Raw genomic sequence first — 21,852 nt, forward strand, 5'->3', positions numbered from 1 at the left:
CCACTAGAGCGTTCCATCATTGATTTCTCCATGCTAGTCCCTGGGTTTCTCCTTTGCTTTCCCCTCTTACAACACCAATGTGTCTTTTTCTTCCCTCAGTAGATGTGGACTCATCAGGACACCCAGACAAGTAATCCAAATGTCTTTGGGTCAAAAGTCTGATCAAGTCCTTGGAACTCCCAGAAACCCTCACAGTGGCACTTGCCTTCTCACAAATCAGTGTTCGATCACCTTATTCCCTCTGAAGATACTACATTTCTGCTGGTTTGCAGGATATAAGGTCACTAACTAGGCTGTCTCAGCCATTTCTACGAAGATACACTTTTACAATTGTGATAATTCATTCCCACTATTAATCTTAATATATTCCAGGTTTTGTAACTGTTACAATCTAAAAGGAATTTATAAAATAGAGCTCTTAGTGAGATAAATAAATATTGCTAATAAAATAGAATTTAAAATAGACTAATTTCCTATGTTTAGCCAAAGCTTCATTTATGAAATGTCAAGAGACATTTTTCACATCCATTATCAATCTATAGCCCTGTGAAATAATTGCATTATCCTTATTTTACCGATAAGCAAGGCTTAGTGCTGTGCAATGCCTACAGTCACATAGCCAAGACCTGCCCCCAGACAAGGGCTATTGGGACTAAATCAATGACTTTTCCACTTCATGGAGATTTACTGAGAAAAGAAAAGTATAGTGATTATCTTGAAGGGTAACTAGATGTTACTTCTCCATACCAAAGGAGAGGCATAGAAGTGGACTGATTTCTCTAGAACCTTGGTAGCCTAACATTTTAGGAAATTTCCCCTCTTTTTTACTGTACAACCAAGAGTCCTGGTATGTTCCAAAGAAGAATGCATTGTTGGATTAAGATGACAGTAGAACTTCTAGGAGAAATATTGAGGTGAAAATCTAGGGCCACTTGTAGCCCAATACACTATCTTTGTGGGAATTAGAAGAAAGCTTTCCTTCTTCCAGGAAGATGGTGACTGGTGAGCATAGTGCAAGCTGGTTTCAGAACCCACCTCTAACTCTAATGTGTCAGGCATCCTTGTGAGTGATAGAACTGTGGGGATCAGCCTTCCGATCTCTTTAACATGAGAACAAACAGGAGGCCCATACTATAAGATTCAGGGATCTGGACATTATCTGCAAATTTCTGACAAGAAACTAATCATTTTGCTTCAAATGTGTGAACCCCACAACTTAACTCTCCATTCTAAGATCTCTGTCCTTCTTTGGAATGTTTGCAACCTCCTCATTAGAGTATGGCTCCAAATGACATTGCCACATCAAAAGTCTGCAAGGCCAGAATCAATACATGCTGCCTCTCTTCACCCCTCCATTCAATCCATCTTTCAATATTTGATTCCCTACCGTGTGCCATGTGCTATAGTAGTGAAATGGACAGATGTGGTCCTTGTCCTCACAGAGTTTATATCTGGTGGGGAAATAGAAAAACAAAACAATTACAGCTCGGGGTGATGAATAGAATGGCAGAGGTAAGCACAAGATGTTATAGGAGTACACGGAGGGGTATCGAACCCAAGCTTGAAAGTCAGTGAAGTCTTCTCAGAATATGTTCTATCTAAGCTGACCCTAAAGAATAAATAGGAATATTCTGAGGAAAAAAGTGTGGGGAGGTGTGGGTTTGGAGAAGGTGAGAATAGCAGGAAAGAATAGTCAAGAATGAGAGAACACTGTGTGTGAAATTTGGAGGCAAGAAGGCACAGCCCCTTGAAAATGTTGTGTCTGTATGGAGCCCATCCTTTTGCTGTATTATCACTTCCTGGGTTCCCCCTTTTACTTCCCAGTATCCTTGGCCTTGTCCATGGGTCCCAATCTCAATCTTTATCTTTAGGCACTGAACCTTTCCAACCGGGCGAGGAAGCTGTACACCGTTGGAGAAACAGTGAACCTGATGTCTGTGGATGCCCAGAAGCTCATGGACGTGACCAGCTTCATCCACCTGCTGTGGTCAAATGTTCTACAGATTGTCTTATCCATCTACTTCCTATGGATAGAGTTGGGACCCTCAGTATTAGCGGGTGTTGGGGTGATGTTGCTCCTAATCCCAGTTAATGGGATAATCGCCACCAAGAATAAGGCTATTCAGGTAAGCAAGCAGAGCACCCTATGGATACATACACTTACTTTGAAGTCTAAAGTCTTTTGCTTATTTTATTCTAACTCTTGGTGGGAGTGTGGGCAGAGCAAAGCTGGTGGAAGACTTTCCATCATCCCAAATGAACTTGGCTTTCTCTATCTCCCCTTTTTATGTTCTAACCACTCTTAGGGTTTATATACTCTATCTTCATTCATTATTAGAGGGACAAGCCGGATTGGATAGAGAGGAGCTGCCCAGGGACCCTGAACATAACTCTGCCCCCCTGCTCCACTGGGCTCCTCTTAACAGTGATTATTGGCCCTGTCTCTTCATCATAGCAATATACACCAACCACACAGAGCATTCACACGAGTGACTCAAACTTTAAGCCTAAATCCTAGCAACCAACCTTACTATCACTAGGTGGACGGTCCTTAGTGCTGCCAGAAATCATAGGTTGAGTGTGTGAACTCCATGGTGTACATGATTTATTCATTCGTTTTGCATTCATTTAGTTACAAATTATTTAGAGAATATTTATTGTACATAATGCTTTTCTGGGAACACAACAGCAAGTAGACAGTCTCTTGTTCTAGTAGAGTTTACATTCTACGTAGGGTGGAGAGTCAGGTCATAAACATACAAAAGCACAGAAAAAAAAGTATCAGGTCATGACAAGTACTATGCAGAGAATTAAACAGGGTGATGTGATAACAAGTGAGTGGGTAGTTGTTTTAGATTACGGGGTCAGGAAAGGCCTCTGTGAGGAGGGGATATTTGAGCTGAGCTCTGAACAACACAAGCCTGACCATGAAGGAGCAAATCTTGAGACAAATAACCTGGGAAGAGAGAATAGTCAGGACAATGCTGTGGGGGCAGACATGAGCTTGGGACGTTTAAGGATCAGAAAGAAGGTGGGTGTGGCAGGGGCAGAGTGGGCAAAGAGGAGAGTGGGAGAGACATATTCCATCACTTGGCACCTCAAATTCTTGCCAGCCACAAGTGCCACCAAGACCTACCATTTGCATCTACAGCAAATCTGGACCCTTTCACATGGAAGTGTGTTTTATTTTTGTCTTACTTTTTCCTGGCAGGTAAAAAATATGAATCAGAAAGACAAACGTTTGAAGACCATGAATGAAATTCTCAATGGAATGAAGGTGAGAAGCCGAGAGTATAGCTGGCCCTTCTCTGTGTGCAATGACGGCAGCTCTGGGGTCTTGGTCTTAACAAACCTGGTAGAGGCTGTGGACTTCTGCTTCTAGGCCTGGGGGTGTCACGTGATTCCTGATTCATCCACCCACAAGTCTGTTTCTTCTACGACTACCCCTCTCAGGGCCTCATTTGTACCTTGATTTCTATTTATTTACCATAAATGGTTTGTTTTGTTTTACATTACCTTGCAAATTGTTGAATGTGCACAAAAGTAGACAGAATGATGTAATCAATCCCCATGGGCATCAGCCAGCTCCAGCAATAATTAACATGACCTAACTAGCTTCCTCTATACCCCCATTCTCCACTTCATGCCCTGCTCAATTATTTTAAGGCAAATCTCAGGTTATCTTGTCATTTCATTAGTAAATACTTTCTATATATTTCTAAAAGAAAGACTTGTTTTTTAAAAAATTGTATTTTTATTGATTTCAGAAAGGAAGGGAGAGAGAGAGAGAGAGAGATAGAAACATCAGTGATGAAAGAGAATCATTGATTGGCTTCCTCCTGCATGCCCCCTACTGAGGATCAAGCCTGCAACCTGGGAATGTGCCCTGGACCAGAATCGAACCCAGGACCCTTCAGCCCACAGGCCGACACTCTATCCACTGAACCAAACCGGCTAGGGCAGTGGTCAGCAAACTCATTAGTCAACAGAGCCAAATATCAACAGTACAACGATTGAAATTTCTTTTGAGAGCCAAATTTTTTAAACTTAAACTTCTTCTAATGCCACTTCTTCAAAATAGACTCGCCCAGGCCGTGGTATTTTGTGGAAGAGCCACACTCAAGGGGCCAAAGAGCCGCATGTGGCTTGCGAGCTGCAGTTTGCCGACCCTGGGGCTAGGGCAACTGTTGGTTAGTTTGAATAAGGATCCAAAGAATATCCACACAGGGCATTTAGTTGGTAGTGCTTTTAATCTACAACAGTAACCCCTGTCCGTCTACATTCATCCCTTACTAAATGTCCTGCCATCCTTGCACCGGGAGCACTGACTTGTGGCCCAGACAGCATGTTTTGATCCCTCAGTCAGTTTTTAAAACTCACTGAGGTTTGGGCCCTACTTGAAACCATTTAAATTGGACTCTCTCGGGGTAAGCCCCAGGCACATATTATATTTCAAAAGCTCCCTAAGTGATTCTAATATGCAGCTAAGGTTGAAAACCCATTGTCATTGCCTTGATTTATTATTTCATTAGGAGTTACAAAGGGGTGATATTTTAATTCTATTATTCCTCTGGCATTGGTTAGCTGAAATTCTATAAAGAGACATTATTTTAAAATTTGTATAGGATGAGAAGGATAAATGCTTTTTTTTTTCTTTCCTCTATTTACCAGCTTCCAAAATAATGCATTTCATCTTCCAAAGGTGACCAATGAGGTTTTTTTAAATGTATATGTTGTTTTGAACTCATGGATTTTACACCCAAAGTTCTTGAAAGTGCAATGGAGGCCCCTTTGAATGCCCTGATATGTCTCCACAAAGGGCTCTGATATGCCTTCCTGCTAATGTGGCAAAATGAACAGAGCTGTTTTTTGAGTTTTACCTCTATTACCAGCTAATTGGTGAGGGTGGGCAAGTTACTTAGCCTCTCTCAGCTTGTTTCCTTAAGGTAAAAAAATGAATAAAATAATTCTACAAAAGTGGAGACTAACTCTTCCTAGTTTGCCCAGGATTTTCCAGGATTAGCACCAAAAGCCTTGTGTACTGGGTAGCCCTTAGTCCCAGGCAAACTGGGACAGTTGCTCACCCTTCGATTGTTACAAAGATTAAGTAAAATAATGTCTATAAAATGTTTGTACATAGTAGGTTGTCAACAAATACAAGCTATGTTTCTGTAATCAAACTTTATGATCTGGATTTCTGCCCCCTCCCCAAATTTCAGGGACCATGTCCCAAAACCTGGGTAGATGAGATACTGGTGTCCTTTGGGGCAACAGTGTGAGCTGTGTTCTTTTCTATCCTATTAGATCCTGAAATATTTTGCCTGGGAACCTTCATTCAAAAACCAAGTCAGTGACATTCGGAAGAAAGAGCTCAAGAATCTGCTCACCTTTGGGCAGATGCAGTCCATGATAGTGTTCCTCTTGTACTTAACTCCAGTCCTGGTGAGTGACAGTCTGTGGGCGGGTCAGCTTCCTGAAGAAGAAAGTCTGTCCTAGATAGACTTCCCAGAACCTTAGGTCGGTCCAGGAAATCCAGGGAACTCTGTCCCCCCGCGCCCGCCCCCCTCCCCCCGCTCAACTCCCTATACTACTTCATGCCCCCAACTCTAGTTTAACCCTTGTGTATAGTTTGGTGGTCTGGGGGCCCAGAGCAAGTTGTCAGGGTGTCCAGGAATGGTTTGCAAAGGAGGGCTTCTTGTCTTCTTGGGGCGGCCATGTGGGTCAATAGTGGAAGAAACACTGATATAGGAGCCAGGAGACCCGAGCTCTAGTCCCAGCAATGCCATTGATTGACTTTATGACTCGGGCAAGATAATTCCTCCTCGTGCTCGCTTCGGCAGCACATATACTAAAATTGGAACGATACAGAGAAGATTAGCATGGCCCCTGCGCAAGGATGACATGCAAATTCATGAAGCGTTCCATATATTTTTTTAAAAAGATATTTCCTTCTCTTCTGGGCTCAGCTTTCTCATGTGTAACATGGGATGGTTGAGATGATCCTTAAGATTCCTTCAACTCTGATCTACTGTGTTCCTGAGCCCGTTCAGGAATAAATTGCTCATGACCTTGCTTTTCCAGGTATCGGTCATCACATTTTCAGTTTACGTCCTGGTGGATAGCAATAATGTTTTGGATGCAAAAAAGGCCTTCACCTCCATCACCCTCTTCAATATCCTACGCTTCCCCCTGAGTATGTTCCCCATGATGATCTCCTCCCTGCTCCAGGTAGGAACTTTCACTGCTGACTGATGGCCCCGGAGGAAAAGCCTTAGAGTCTAGAATGACTCATCTATCATGTCTCATTTCTAGCTTCTGCTGGCAAACTTTCAACTAGGCAGATGTGTTTGATCTCTGAAGGAGGATGGTTTGATCTTAGTAAAATCACAAGCTCTCCGAGCCCATTTACCTGACTATAAAGTGAGGGTTTTCATCCGCCTCACAGGGAGGCAGTGCATGTGATTAACCCTGTGTACCTGGAACATTTCTGAGGCCTTTTCCCAAATTAGTTTTCCACACATTTTCCCAAGGCTCCTGAGGTGTTTATATAGCATTAGGGAACTACGGAATGAAGGAAGAAAAAAGACCCCCTCTTTGTAGGAGCCATCGAATGGTAAGACCAAAGGCAATTTGGGAGCCTTAAGCTGTCAGAAAACGAGTTTGGAGTTCAGGAGGGAGCATGTGGGTCCTGAAAACGGAGCCTGGTCACTGGGCTGGACCAGACCTCAGAGGGAAGACCACAGGGCAGGTGGAGGACTGGTGGGGCAGCCGGGCTGACAGAGTGCGGTGATCTGTGTTCATCTCAGAGGTGGCTGACTTCAGACGGCTCAGGCCATAAAAGCCTGGGGTTTAGGAGAAGGCCACCCCGTCCTAGATGGCGTTAAGGAAAGCTGACAGGTATGGCCGATAAAGAAACAACATGCTCTTTTTGGGTTGAGTTTATTCCGTAGGTAGCGAGAACAAAGGTGCCAGCTCCCTACGTTCCCTGTCCCACAAGATGGCACTGAGACAAAAGGGCCAGAGGACAATGCACCTGGATGGGGAGGGTGGGTTGGGAGGGGGAGGCTCTGTTTCTGAGGAGCTGGTCCCTGCAGCAGTTAAGCAGTTTTATAGTCTGTGGTTGCACCCTAAGGAGAGAAAGCCTCACCTCATCAGAACCCAGGTGGTGACGAGAAACCATCTCCCGACAGCCTCCCTGGGAGACGGGGAGGCAGGTGAGAAACCTCCTTGCGAAGCTCCGGGAAATCTCCCCGCGTTCTCATGTTCCAGGGGGGCCACAGGGTGTCCTGCCAGCACACACATCAGTTGCAATTTCAGCTCGACCTATGTGGCCCGTGTCGCAGTGCGCCCTGGCCAGTTGCTCTACAGAGTCCCAGTCCGTAGTGGCTCCATTAGGTCACTGAATGGGTCACTGAGGCATGGACTCAGTTAAAGAAGAGCACGCCAGGGGCCTAGTTGCCAGAACCAGAAAGAAGTTAGCGTTTTATCTTAGAGAAAGGCAAGACAGTTTCTGGAACTAGGTACAAACTGGAGAGAGAGCAGTAGAGTTGCCTCCCCCCCCCCTCCACCCCACCCCCCGGCTCAGTTTTCTGAAGGATTGAAATGGAGCATCTTAATTTATCTCTGTCCAGAAGGACGGGCTGGCTCCCAGGGTTGAGGTGAGGCCGAGTCTGTAGTGCGGCTCAGGAGGTTCCAGGGACAAGTGGCAAATTATGGGCGAGAAGCCTGGCAGATTGCCTGTCTCCTCCCACCACCGGGGCTGATGACAGTCAAAATCCTCTCCCCGCTCGTGTTTGTCGTTGGATGTTTTATTCTTGAGATGCGCTGTGTTCTTCCCCAGGCCAGTGTTTCCAAGGAACGGCTGGAGAAGTACTTGGGAGGGGATGACTTGGACACCTCTGCCATCCGACAGGACTGTAATTTTGGTAAGTGGACTTGGAAGTTGTTTCCCAAACGTATTCACAGTGCTGGCACCAGAACTCTGAAATACAATGGGCTCAGCAGTAGCAAATCCATTGAAAGGGAGCGTGAGGGGACTTATCTTGAACCTACATTTGCATATAAGTGTACTGTTTTTACTTAATTGTGTTTTCACTTAGAACAGCTGGCTTGGCCAGATTGCTGAACAAAGCTAAGCCAGCTGTTCTGAGGATAAGCAGGGAATCTGCAAAGGATCTAGAGAGCAGAAGTCAGCATGGAGCTGAGTCTGTGGAGGGGTAAGGTAGGCTGGAGCGAAGGAAAACGCAGGTTTAACGGTTGGAGGCATTCTTGGCCAGAGCGAGCAGTCGGAGTGGAATCCGGGGTCGGGAGTAGCTGGATATGTATATACGTAGGTGGAATTTGTACCAGGAGACGAGGCGACAGGGCCTGGGAATGTTCCCAGAGAGTCTGTAGGTTCGAAATCCAGGCTCAAAACAGGCCTGGGACTCCTGAATCAGAAAGGACTTTGTATACAGGCAACTTCTGGTCTACCCCAGGAGCTTCCGCTAGTGTAGGAGCCCGCACAGGACAGAGATCTGGGGATCTGCTGGAGGAAGCGGAGAGGGACACATGAGGGCTGAAAGGCAGACAGGCAGGTGGGACCTACATCTGACTAAAAGCGGGGCCTTCTTCTCAACAGACAAAGTCGTGCAGTTTTCTGAGGCCTCCTTTACCTGGGACCAGGAGACGGAACCCACAATTCGAGAGTGAGTTGCCTCCTTTCCATCTGCTGTTCTTTAGGATTCTCCTTACCTGTCCTGTGATTGAAAAATTCCATATAACAGAACACATGGGAAGTCGAGCTGTGTGCACATGTTCAGTTAGATAGCAGTGCAGGCTCGGCCACTGCAAGGATGAGCTGACAGCAAAGATCCTGGGCCTCTTTGCTCTTGAATGCACCTGCCACCCTGCTCGCCTGCTGTGGGACCACACACGTCTGGCTGAGAACCCTGAAGGCGTTTGTTCTGCAGATTGTGGCGGGAGGTAGTGCATGGCGGGCAGGTGGCCCACGTCTCCGGGTGTGGTCGAGGATATACACAAGCACATGAACTCTATTTAAGTTCATTCATTCATTTAAGAATGTAATTAAGAACATTGGAGTTCCTTCCCCAGAGTGGACAATGGGAGCTTTTTCTATAAGATTCCATTTCAGGTCTGGAGTTTTACATCTAAACAACCCATCCCTACATTCCACGCTGCATCCGCCTTCTCTGCCCTGAGCCAACCCCTTCTTGGCACAGTGTTGCATGTAATGTGTTTCTTAAGCACTACATGTAACAGAACACCCAGCCGTCCACCAGCACAGCACACACAGAATACACCGGGAGCCTGAGCCGGCCGTTCTTTTTTTCTTCACAACCGGGCACCCCTTTTCATCTTCCTGCTACAGTCAGGCCTTCCCACCCTTCTTTGCTATTTCCACAGCCTTGAACATGGACTCTGGAGTTTGCCCCAGGATGTGCCAGGCCAGAAACTCCTCCCCTGAACCCTCCCAGCCTGAAAGCCTCTCTCTGCAGAGAGAAGACTGGACACAGCTCCCCCTTTGCTAATAGAAGTCTAGACCAAGTTCAGCTTGATGGGCAGCTTCGGAAAGAATATGAACACGTTTCTGAGGTCCCAATATTCCAGGAACTCAAACCGCAGGGCCAGCACACAGAGTTTCTAGGAGTCTAGCCCAGTGTGGATGCCTCCCAGCCAGACACAGCCATGTCTCCAGGGGAGCGGGCAGTAGTCTGTGCTTTCAGCAAGTGTTCCATTGAATGGCTAGTCTCACTGAAGAGCGAAGTTTGGGCAACAATAATCCAGTCCAAGACCACTAGTTTAGAAATGAGAGTTCAGAGGATATGACATTCCGAGATCACACAGCTGGGCAGAGACAAAGTTGGGACTTGAACTCAGGTCTCCAGGCGCCCACTGGGGTCTTGCTCAATGGTACCATGTTGGTTCTAAGAGAATTTTTCCAGTGGAAACCCACGTTTGGCACAAACAGCTCATAGACGAGTTGAACACATTAGGGATTCACTCTCTAGGCTCTTAGAGCTTAAAAATAAATAATTAAAGAAGCACTATGGAGTCTTGTACACCCAAGACAAATTTTCCAGTCTTGAGAGAAAATCTCCAAATACCAGACTTCCCATAGAGAGTCTGAGAAGTGGCTTGAACTCCTCTTGAATAAGTCCCCTCATCTCCTTCAAATCTACTTCTCTCTTTCAGTGTGAACCTGGACATCATGCCGGGCCAATTGGTGGCTGTGGTGGGCACTGTGGGCTCTGGGAAATCCTCCTTGATGTCAGCCATGCTGGGAGAAATGGAAAATGTCCATGGGCACATCACCATCAAGGTGAGAGGGAATGCCAAGGGGAAGACTCTGACTCAAATGTGGGCCACTTCGTGCTGGACGAATGCACTGCGGACTAGAATCTGACCACTGCTATCATGTTGCTGTCTACGTAAAAGGTCTGGGAGACACCTGGTCCACTTGTAAACTGTAGATTCTTTGCCTCACCTTACATACATAGCCAGACTCAAGGTAGATTCTAAGAATCTGCTTTTTTTTTTTTAATCCTCACCCGAGGATATTTTTCCTTTGATTTATAGAGAGAGTGAAAGAGAGAGGGAAAGACACAGAGAAATATCAGTGTGAGAGAAACTCATCGATTGGTTGCCTCCTGCACGCGCCCGGACCGGGGGAGGAGCCTGCAACTGAGATACATGCCCTTGACCGGAATCGAACCCGGGACCCTTAGGTCCACAGGCCAATGCTCTATCCACTGAGCCAAACCGACTAGGGCTAAGAATCTGCATTTTTAATGAGCTACCCAGGTGATTCTCATATGCATACTACAGTTTGAAAACTGTTGCATAGAGATCTTTCCCTTCAAAGTATAGGCAGTTCTGCTATACCTATATGTGTTTCTGAAAACTTCAAGTTCCACAACATTGTGCAATAAAAATAACAAGACTTAGGGGAAAGAGTTGAAACAGATTATGAAACTTGTATAACTTTGTAACAATAAAGATAATAAGCAATGGCAATAAAAACAGTAGCACTGCAAAATCTCTGCTGGCAATTGTTCCCAGCATCACAATTAGTTCAGGGCCTCCCTTTCCTCCTTTGGGGGCACTTGCTTCCAATACAAAAATTTGATGTAAGATATAGGCATATTTATCAATTATGTTTGTTTTGTAAACCTTACCTGAGGATATTTTTCATTGATTTTAGAGAGAGAGGAAGGAGAAGAGAGAGAGAGAGAGAGAGAGAGAGAGAGAGAGAGAGAGAGAGAGATCAATTGGCTGCCTCCCATATGCATCCCAACTGGGGATGGAACCCGCAGCCCTTTTGGTGTACGGGACCACACTCAACCAACTGAGCTACCTGGCCAGGCAATTATGATGTTTTTAACAGAGAGAAATGTTTTCATGGCATCCTCATCAGCACTCTCAGCTTCTTCAGAGAGCTACATTTAGGGGAAACTATAGGTACTTTGAATCATTTAACCCGCCATTACTTGCACCAAAAAGAGGCACATCTATAGATCTTTAGCTGTTTTCCTTAAGATCTTTATACACTGAGTGGCCAGATTATTATGATCTCTGAACACATAATAATCTGGCCACTCAGTGTATATCCTATATAATAAAAGGCTAATATGCAAATTGTCCCCTCGACCAGGAGTTCGATCAGCAGGCAGGCCGGCCAACTGCCCATGTCCTCTCCCACTGGCCAGGCTGGCCGGACCCCACCCATGCACTGGGCCTCTAATATATATACACACACACTGAGTGGCCAGATTATTATGATCTCTGAACGCATAATAATCTGGCCACTCAGTGTATATTGCTAAGCCTTCCTTTTAATTATGAGAAAGCTCACCCCTGATTGCTTTACATTGACATGTTTGGACCTTTTTAAGAACTTCTACTTTATAATGAGACTATCCCCTGATTTACCAATAACTAAATGAGCTAATTTGCATTAATCCACATGCAGTGTAGCAGAGCACACTCTACAGATTTTTTTCCAATTACAGTTTACATTCGGTATTATTTTGTATTAGTTTTAGATGTACAGCACAGGGGTTAGACAATCATATCCTTCATAAAGAGGTCCTTCCTTATTTCAACTACCAGCGTGGCACTGTACATGGTTATCACAATACTAGGGGCTCAATGCACGAATTCATGCACCTTGAAAGGAACTGTGGGCTGCGAGGCTGCGGTGGGCACAGGGGTGGGTCTCAGCCCATCCTTCACGCCCCCGCCCAGCCCCTCCCGCTGCCGCTTCCATGCCCTGATGCTTGCACCTGCTGACAGCATGGAGCGATTGGGGCTGGTGCCAGCTGTGGGTGTGAGTGGGACCAGTGCCCTCAGCAGGTGCAAGTGGTGGCTGCTACCCTGATCGCCCCTCAGGAGCAGGGGGAGGTGGAGAAGCCCTCAGGGGTGATCAGGGCCAGCAGCCACCATTAGCACCTGCTGACAGCGCTGAGCGATTGGGGCTGGCGCCAGGCACTGGCAGTAGATGCAAGTGCCTGGTGGGACCGCAGCATGCAGAAGCAAAGAATTTTCAGTAATCACCAGAGGCTCACCCTGATGACAGTGACCAGTGTCCCGCGTTAGTCTGGCACCCCCACTCACCTGCTACACCATCCCGCCATGGCTGATGCCCGCCATGTTCCGCACTCTGCTGCCTGCTGCCGACGCCTGCCATGCTCCATGCACACCCCCTGGTGGTCAGCGCACATCATAGCAACCGGTTGTTTGTTTGCTCGGTTGTTCTGCCGTTTGGTCTATTTGCATATTAGGGTTTTATATATATAGATTATTGACTCTATTCCCTATGCTGTACTTTACATCCCTGTGACTATTTTGTGTCTACCAATTTGTAGTTCTTAATCTCTTCACCTTTTCACCTAGCCCCCCGTCCCTTTTGGCAACCATTAGTCTGATCTCTGTATCTGTGCAGCATCTACAGATCTAATTCTGTTTCTTAACTCCTTTTAGGAAGTGTTTTCTTGCTACCTCACAACTGAGTTTTCCCTCAAACACAGGCTTTTGTCAGGCTCATCTTTCTTTGGACATGGTCTGCTTCATGCATCAGCCTGCACCCTAATTCCAATCTCTTAGTTCCTGCTTCCTCAGCTGTCATCTATACCAGGCCCCTGGCAGTGTCAGCCCTCGGTTGCTCCTAGTAAACTCACTGGGGTCTGACTAGAACCCTGTTCTAGAGCCAGCACATGCATTCATCCTCCCATTTTCAGGATCATGGCTAGAACGTGAGAGTCTAAAAAAGGCGACTTTACATGACGAGTGGGACTTCGAATTCTTCCTCCATGGTTTGTGCAAAAATTCAAATACATTTATAAATATCAGATGTTCAGTCAATTTGGCATACGTTTCTTCAAGTCTAAGTTCCATTTGTTCCTTCTGGCTCCTGCCACCCCGTCCTTCAACCCTGCATTTCTGGAGGTACAACTGTCACGTGGTCTCATATTTCCCATCTAGGGCATGATAGCCTACGTCCCACAGCAGTCCTGGATCCAGAATGGCACCATCAAGGACAACATCCTTTTTGGATCAGAATTAGATGAAAAGAGATACCAGCAAGTTCTAGAGGCCTGTGCCCTCCTCCAAGACTTGGAAGTGCTGCCCGGGGGAGACCTGGCTGAGATTGGAGAGAAGGTACTTAGAACCTTAAAGTGAGAGTCTAAAAAAGGGGACTTTACATGATGAGTAGGACTTCGAATTCTTTCTTCATGGTTTGTGCAAAAATTCAAATACATTTATCAAATATCAAAGAAAAAATGTGAGGATGGCAAAGAAGTACATAGGAGTAAAATAGTTGACCAATTTCGGTGGTCATGTTGGGAATAAACACCAGAAAACACGAGTTTGTATAATATTTTATACAAATATAGTAATCCAGGAATTTTAAGTTTTGTACCTGGAAGCAAATACAGGGATTATGTACTCAGAAGGGAAGAGGAGGCTGGGACCGGAGAGGTTAAGTAACCAGTGACTGGCCCCAGGTTGATGTCATGGTGGAGGGACAGCACCAGGACCAGAGCCTAGGTGCCCTGCCTCTACTTCTGTACATCAGCAAGGGCCAGAGAAGGCTTCTAGTAACCTGCTTCAAACAGACAGATGTTTAGTGTGAACTATTTCCTGATGTTATTAAATGCCTTTCTTAAAAATGGATTTTTAATGAGGACTGCATATTTTATACATTATATAGCTAGAGCATAATTTTAAAAAAATTTTTAAAAATATATTTTGATTTTTTACTGAGAGGAAGAGAGAGGGCCAGAGAGTTAGAAACATTGATCAGCTGCCTCCTGCACACCCCCCACTGGGGATGTGCCTGTAACCAAGGTACATGCCCTTGACTGGAATCGAACCTGGGACCCTTCAGTCCGCAGGCCAACACTATCCACTGAGCCAAACCGGTCAGGGCTAGATAGAGCATAATGTGTTTAGAAATCCCTGATTATTACATATTTAGGATGTTTTCATCCTCCCTCCTGTTAAAAACAAAATTAAACCAAGTAAATTTGAAGGTCTGATTGACTTGATCATTTATGAATGGGCAGAATCCCATCTAGCAACTCCAAAGGCACTCCAGGTGTTATACAAAAATAGAAAGAAAAAAAAAAAGGGTGGGGAAAGAAAGCTATTAGAAAAAAAAAGAAAAGAAAAAAATTATTTGGGGGCACCTGGACATCTGTGTGTGTTTTTTGTTTGTTTTTGTTTTTTTAGAGGAAGAGACCAGGGAAGGGTTTTGTCATGCAGAAAGCCTCTTCTTTCTGGGGCGGGGGTGGGGGTGGTGGTGTGGGGGTGTGGGGGTGGAGAAGGCCCACATGACAGATTACCTCATTGGCATTGCCTAGAAAACGTCACACTGGTTGACTAAGTGTTTCTGGGAGAGGTTGAAACAGAAATTAGCTGAAGTATTACATCGAGGTTTGGTGTTCTGGGCTTTAGCACAAGTGACCCCATTTGGGCCTGTGGTTCTCTCTTGAACAATCCCCATTACTAACACTGCCTATAGCAGTCTTTGGGGACAAGGATCTTGACACGTTAGAAGACCTGTGAAGATACAGCTCTAGAGTGATTTTGTTCATTAATTCCACACACATTTACTGAGCACCTATGTGCCAGAGAAATTATACAGTAGAAAATGGTAAGTTGGGCCTGCCTTTAATTATTGGGCCAATACCTGCCCTGAATTAAAGTTACTTTTTTGTATAAAGGAACTTGAAGATTTGTAAGCCCTTAATACCTTATTGAGAAACATCTCTTTCTTACCCCTCCTCAGTAGCCTCCCTGAAGGCAGGACTAGGGCACAGTGCTTAATAGAAATGCTTTTCTTCTTCAGGGTATAAATCTCAGTGGGGGTCAGAAGCAGCGCATCAGCCTGGCCAGAGCTACCTATCAAAATGCAGATATCTATATTCTGGATGACCCCCTGTCGGCCGTGGATGCTCACGTGGGAAAACACATTTTCGATAAGGTCTTGGGTCCCAATGGCCTATTGAAAAGCAAGGTGAGACATCATTTAAAGTGACAGAGCCATGAGGCATGTGTTTCGGGGGCACACATCTAGGTCAGCTGCAGTCCTGAGGCAGATTTCCTTATTTACCCGTCCCCCTGGGCTGCTGAGGAGACAGCGTCAGACTGCTCTTCCAGGAGCTAAGCCCATACGGGCTCCCATCTTGAGGTCACGGCAAATTCTAGCTTATTCTGTGGCTTGGGCATTGAGCCCATTAGGATGATTGATTATGATAGAAAGCACTATGAGACCTGCGGTATAGTAAGAAATAGCTGGGTTTTGGTTCCAGTTCCTGGCACAGAGCTCCTAACCTTGGAATTTCCTGAGTGTCTTTTGTTATTCATAGTGAGCCCCTTTAGATAACACGGAGTCTATCTATGCTAATAAGTGACTTAGTCTATAAATCTGATAAGTCTATGCTAATAAGCTCCCCCATCCCAACAGAACCGGGCTGTTCACCAGAAAAACCAAGTGATGGGAGGATTGGAACTTTTAGCCCCACCCACCAGACTCTGGGGTGGGGGAGGCAGACCTGGAGATTGGGTTATAAAAATTCTTAAAAAGGAGGTTCAGAGAGCTCTGGGTTGGTGGCACATTAAGGTGCTGGGAGGGCGGTGCCCCTGGTGAGAACTGGAAGCTTCACATGCCACCCCCTCAGACCTCACCCGATGCATCTCTGCCATTGACTGCTCTTAGCTGTATCATTTATAATAAACTGATAAACATAAGTACAGTAAAGTGTTTTTCTAGCAAATTGTTGAACCTGAGGAGAGGTCTGTGGGATCCCTGACTTATAGCTAGTTAGTCAGAAGGATGGGTGGCTCAAGACTTGTGACTAGCATCTCAAGTCAGGGCAGGTTGTGGGACTGAGCTCTTAAACCGTGGAGTTGGTGCTAATTCCAGGTAGTTAGTGCCAGAATTGAATTGAATTGTTGAACACCCAGCTAGAGTCAGAGAATTAGTTGGTGTCAGAAAACACCCCAGAGGACTTAACCACTCACCTTCCGAAGGGACCCAGGTTAGCCTTCAGGTATCAAAGCTATGCTCTAAGAAGGCACTTTCCTGGAACCCTTGCAGGATGTAGGACACTGTGCCTGGAAGGATGACTCAACCTAAACATGGAAATAAAGCTGAAATTTTTTGAATTATTATTATGTCCCAGGCCTGTGCTAAGTGCTTTGGTTGCATTGTTTCATTTGATCCTCAAGATACCACTGTGAGATATACAGATAAAGTGGCCAGAGCAAGTCACTAGAGCTGGTCATAGATGAAGATCAGGCTTTTGTTTCCAGGGGCAAGTTGGCACATTTGTCCAGACACAGTGGACCGAATGGGAGAGGAGCTGGCAGAGCCCTCGAGGGTTTGAATGTGCTCCTCAGCAGCAGCAAGTGTAGATTCGGGGCTGTCAATAACATCTCCCTCAGCACTAAGCAGTAAGACCTGTTCCCTTGACGATGTCTGGAGTGTCACCAGTCAGGATGGCAGGGGCTGCTGTCCTACTGAGATTTTTGCTTCTCTGTTGGATCAGTGAGTCACAGGAGCTCACTCTCCCTCCTGTTCCTGGTCCTGACTTTGGTCCTTAAGGTCTCTTGCCTCCATTCATTAATGAACTGAATACCTGCCCTGTACCTGGTTTGTTTCAAAGTCTGGGCATGCATAGGTCCCTGCTCTCAAGGAATTTACAATCAAATGGGAAGACATGCAGAAAAACAAACAATAGTATTATAATACAAGAATTATTTTGATGGTGTTCTACATAAACGACAGTGGAAACGTTGGAGTAATACCCAAATTTTGCCTGGGGACCCAGGAAAGGCACCCAGAAAAGCTGGCTTTGAGCTGAGACTTGAAGAATGAGTATATCCTGGGTCTTCCAGATAAGAGGGACCTAGTGTCTGCAGGTCTGTGTTGCAGACAGAGACAGTGGGCTTGGGTTTTCTCTCTGGAGGCTCTTGTCAACCCGATGGCCCCTATCTGAGCTTCATTAATGATCCACGAGTGTTTGTCTTCCTTTGAATGGAACCCCTGTTTCAGTAGTCATGTGATTTGTCAATAGACAGCAATACAAGGAATGTCATATCCCACACCAGGGAGGACCTGGGCCAAAGACAAAGTTTCTTGTTACACAATGTCACTAACATGCTGAGTCTGGGAAGTTCGTTTGTTTGTTTTTAAAGGTATCTTTATTGATTTCAGAGAGGAAGGGAGAGGGAGAGAGAGAGAGATAGAAACATCTATGATGAGAGAGAATCATTGATCGGCTGCCTCCTGCATGCACTCCACAGGGGATCCAGCCCACAACCCTGGGCATGTGCCTTGACTGTGAATCAAACTCTGACCGTCTGGTTCATAAGTTGATGCTAAATCACTGAGCCACACTGGCCGGGCTGGGCAGTTCTTATTAGCTCAGTTCCTTAGCTGGTTAGCAAAAGGGGCAATTGGTTAACTAGTTATTTAGTTAGTTATGTCCCGTGACATTCCTAAGCCAAACTCCTGGCTACCCAAGAAGCTGAGAGAGAATGTGTGTAATGCACACCTCATTGTTACTATAAAAAATCTCCACTTCTATCCACAATGATGACAGAAATCTCTCTTTTTTTTTTTTCAGGAGTTTCATCTTACACAAGGGTCAGGTTTTAGGATGAGGTGCTAGGAAAAAAAGAGGAAGTAACAGAGGCCAGGTGGTCAGGGCCACATTTTGAAGCAAAGCCCCATAGTGAATTGAGTCATCTGTTTTTCCTTCTTTCGAGTAGGACAAGGAAGGTGGTGGACACAAGGTTATAAGCACAACTTACTGTTATTTTTACAGACTCGATTCTTGGTTACACATAGCATTCACTTTCTTCCCCAAGTGGATGAGATTGTGGTTCTGGAGAATGGCACCATCTCCGAGAAGGGGTCCTACCGTGCTCTGCTAGCCAAGAAAGGACTGTTCGCTAAGAACCTGAAGACATTTGTAAAGCAGACGGGTCCTGAAGGAGAAGCCACAGGTATGTAAGGACAACTGGAACGGGGATAGAATTTGGGTATGGCAAGGAATGGAAGTAGTGACCCAATATCTACCTCCTGAACTGCTCAGTATCCAGTGAACTAGGTTTGAATGAGAATTACCCAGCGATCCAAAATCTGTTCTTTCTGTGTTTTGTGTCTCTGTAAAGAAGCATGGACATAGAAACTCTTTGCCTGAGCCGAACTGGAGGTTCATCCTGCTTATCTGGTCTTTGACATGTAATCAAAGGGCACACTTTGGAAGCGTGTGACTGGAGGTTTGGGGTGATCAGCCCTTGTGGAAGAAACATCAGTGGCACAAAGGGCCCACTTTTAGTGATGCCTTGCTTTAACTGCTCTAAGTCACACATCCTACCCCACCCATCCCACCCACCACCAAATCCATTAAAACAACTTCCTGGACAGCTTCATAGGCTAATACTAAATCCTTGATAAGCGTACTGCTAAATTCTTGATAAGCCCTAACAAAGGAATATGACTAACACATCAAAAACCATTGGGTGTTTTGAACCAGAAAAAATCATGGTAGTTGCATAGTATAACCCACAGTATTACCACAGAAATAGCCCCTAATACCACCACCATTGGGGTCACCAGTTAGCTTCCATCAGTAATGGAGCCCTGTTCCCAAGAACCTTGGGTAGCCTTATGCATAGTGCTGGGTATTCCCTTCAGGTAGCAGTTATCAGCAGAAGGTCAAAATTGAGAAAGCAAGACCTGGAGGGCGCTGGGCCACTCTGGCAGTCAGTCAGTAGAGAGAGCTTACAGAGCCTGCAAGTGGGAGCATATTTAGGCTTCAAGGTCAAGACAAATGATGGTTTCAAACCATCCTGGGGGCACAAGAGAAGGAAAAAAGAGAAGACCAGGAAGACTGTACGCCTTGGAGAGACAAGGCAGGAACAAAGAACAGGATGGTGTGGGTGGTGGGGATCCAGAGCCAGCCCAGGAGAGTGAGGCAGGGATACTAGGAACCAGCAGAAAGGAAGGGGTCAAAGCTTTCCATCAACCTTTATGTGATCCACGGACTGGCCTGGAGAAAACAAAAAGCACATGCCTGGGAGTTAGGTCCAAGCAAAGGTCAGTGTCTGATGCCCTCTGAGTTACTGTTCCGATAACCAATCACCCTAACCTGGACAGTTTTACTATGCCAATTATATACTTTTTTTGTTTGTTTATTTTTCTATTTGCTTGAATCTGAGTTTTGTATTCTGTTATAAACCCCCATGGGTGGATGACCTCTTTGAAGAATTATATCTTTGATGTACAAAGAATACTTTGCAAAACATCTCATTAAGCTCATGTCCTGGTAAACATTCATAGGCTAATACTGAGCAGTTATGTAAGCCCCGGTGCCTGGCAAGCTGTAGTGCTGGTTCTAGAACTTGAGGCACAGACCACAAAATGGTAGAATGAGGGGAAGGGCGGGAGGACAATGTGATCTGTATTAACATTGGCTCTGTCTATTAGCTTCCTAACTAGCTATTGTAACAAAGCACTACAAACTGGTTGGCTCAATCAACAGAAATTTGTTGTCTCACAGTTCTGGAGCCTAGAAGTCCAAAATCAAGGTGTTGGCAGAGTGGGGTCCCTCTGAGGTCTCTGAGGGAAGGACCTGCTCCAAGCCTCTCTCCTAGCTTCTGGTGGTTTGTTGGCAATCCTTGGCATTCTTGGCTAGTAGACACATTACCTCAGTATCTGCCTTCCTCTTCACATGGTATTCTCCTTTATGTACATTTCTGCGTCCAAATTTCCCCATTTTTTATAAGGACATCAGATATGTCAGATTAGGGGCCATCCTACTCCAGTCTGACCTCATCTTAACAACTAATTCCATCTACAGTGAACCACATTGTGAGCAATGTGGATTAGGATTTCCAAATATGAATTTTTTTGCGGGGCGGTCACAACTCAATCTATAACATCTGTCCTCTGTTGTAGCAAAATGTATGTGCTTCCCCATCCCAACATCCCCAAAAGTCTTAATTATTCCATTATCAGTTCTAAGTCCAAAATTTTATCTAAATGCCATCTCAAAATCCTGATTTCATCTCTAACTCACACAAATCCATTATAGTTGAGACTGGGAGTTCTGGGGCAAAATTCCTCTTCATCTGTGAACCTGTAAAATCAAACAAGTTATCTGCTTCTAAAATACAATGGTGTTGCCGGCCAGTGTGGCTCCGTGGTTGAGCATCGACCTATGAAAGAGGAGGTCACAGTTGGATTCCTGGTCAGGGTACATGCCTGGGGTTGCGGGCTCGATCCCCAGTAGGGCGCATGCAGAATGAAGACAATCAGTGATTCACTCTCATCATTGATGTTTCTATTCCTCTCTCCTTCTCCCTTCCTCTTTGAAATCAATAAAAACATTTTTTTTAATAATAAAATAAAATACAATGGTGAGACAGGCTCAAGATAGGCATTCCCATTCCAAAAGGGAGAAATCAGAAGGAAAAAGAGAGTCATGGATTTCAAGCAAGTCCAAAACCTAGCAGGACAAGTTCCATTCAATTTTAAGGTTTAATACACATCTGGCTCTATTTTCTGGGATGACCAGGTGGCGGTCCCACCCCCTCCAGCCTTACGAAATGGCCCCAATCTCTGAAACCGAGAATCAGCCTTCAGGGACATTTTTCCCCTTTTCTTGAAGGATAATACATGTTCATGGCTAGATAGCTCTATCGACCCTATAGAATCCTAGAATTCTGACAGTGTTTCTTCATTTTGTCTTATTTCTATCCCCTACAGTCCAAGCTTGGAGCACTTTAAGATGGTTGATTGGATCAAGTCACATGCCTAATTTCTTCAGCAAATCTGCTGTTGAGCTTTTCTAGTAAATTTTTTGTTTTAGTTATTGGACTTTTCAACTCTAGTCTTTATTGATGTTCTCTATTTGGTGAGAACTTATTGTCATACTTTCCAGTAGATTTTTAGATATTATTTTCTCTTGTTGTTTTTTTTAACATGTTTATAATAGCTGATTTAAAATCTTTGTTTGGTAAGTCCAATGTTGTGCTTCCTCATGAACAGTTTCAGTTGACTGCTTTTTTCCTGTGTATGGCCCCATAATTTCCTGCTTTTTTGGATGTCTCATAATTTTTTGTTGAAAACTGGCCATTTAAAATAACATAACCACTCTGGAAATAAGATTTCTCTCTCCACACTCCTCTGCCAGAGTTTGTTGTATTGTTCCACCTGTTTAGTTTTTCTGAACTAATTCTGTTAAGTCTGTATCCTTTGTCACATGTGGCAACTGAAGTCTATCCTTGGTTGGCTGAGGGGTCAGTTAATGATGGAACATGATTTCCTTAAGTGCT

At 45.1% G+C, this 21,852-nt stretch overlaps 1 protein-coding gene and 1 non-coding gene across 2 annotated transcripts in view; both read left to right on the forward strand.

Moving 5' to 3' along the window:
- Positions 1-21,852, forward strand: part of ABCC2 (ATP binding cassette subfamily C member 2) — a 66,384-nt gene that overhangs the window by 18,853 nt on the left and 25,679 nt on the right. Inside the window, exons 10-19 of the mRNA XM_054728903.1 lie at positions 1,872-2,126; positions 3,212-3,277; positions 5,305-5,442; positions 6,082-6,228; positions 7,841-7,925; positions 8,621-8,687; positions 10,195-10,321; positions 13,483-13,659; positions 15,353-15,520; positions 18,336-18,516. Of these exons, the coding sequence (XP_054584878.1) occupies positions 1,872-2,126; positions 3,212-3,277; positions 5,305-5,442; positions 6,082-6,228; positions 7,841-7,925; positions 8,621-8,687; positions 10,195-10,321; positions 13,483-13,659; positions 15,353-15,520; positions 18,336-18,516 (1,411 nt within the window). The remainder of the gene's footprint in view (positions 1-1,871; positions 2,127-3,211; positions 3,278-5,304; positions 5,443-6,081; positions 6,229-7,840; positions 7,926-8,620; positions 8,688-10,194; positions 10,322-13,482; positions 13,660-15,352; positions 15,521-18,335; positions 18,517-21,852) is intronic.
- On the forward strand, positions 5,825-5,931 carry LOC114232574 (U6 spliceosomal RNA). Its single transcript, XR_003618646.2, has one exon. It is a non-coding gene; the product is annotated as a U6 spliceosomal RNA (small nuclear RNA).

The sequence above is a fragment of the Eptesicus fuscus genome, chromosome 17, assembly GCF_027574615.1.
Source record: "Eptesicus fuscus isolate TK198812 chromosome 17, DD_ASM_mEF_20220401, whole genome shotgun sequence".
NCBI lineage: Eukaryota > Metazoa > Chordata > Mammalia > Chiroptera > Vespertilionidae > Eptesicus > Eptesicus fuscus.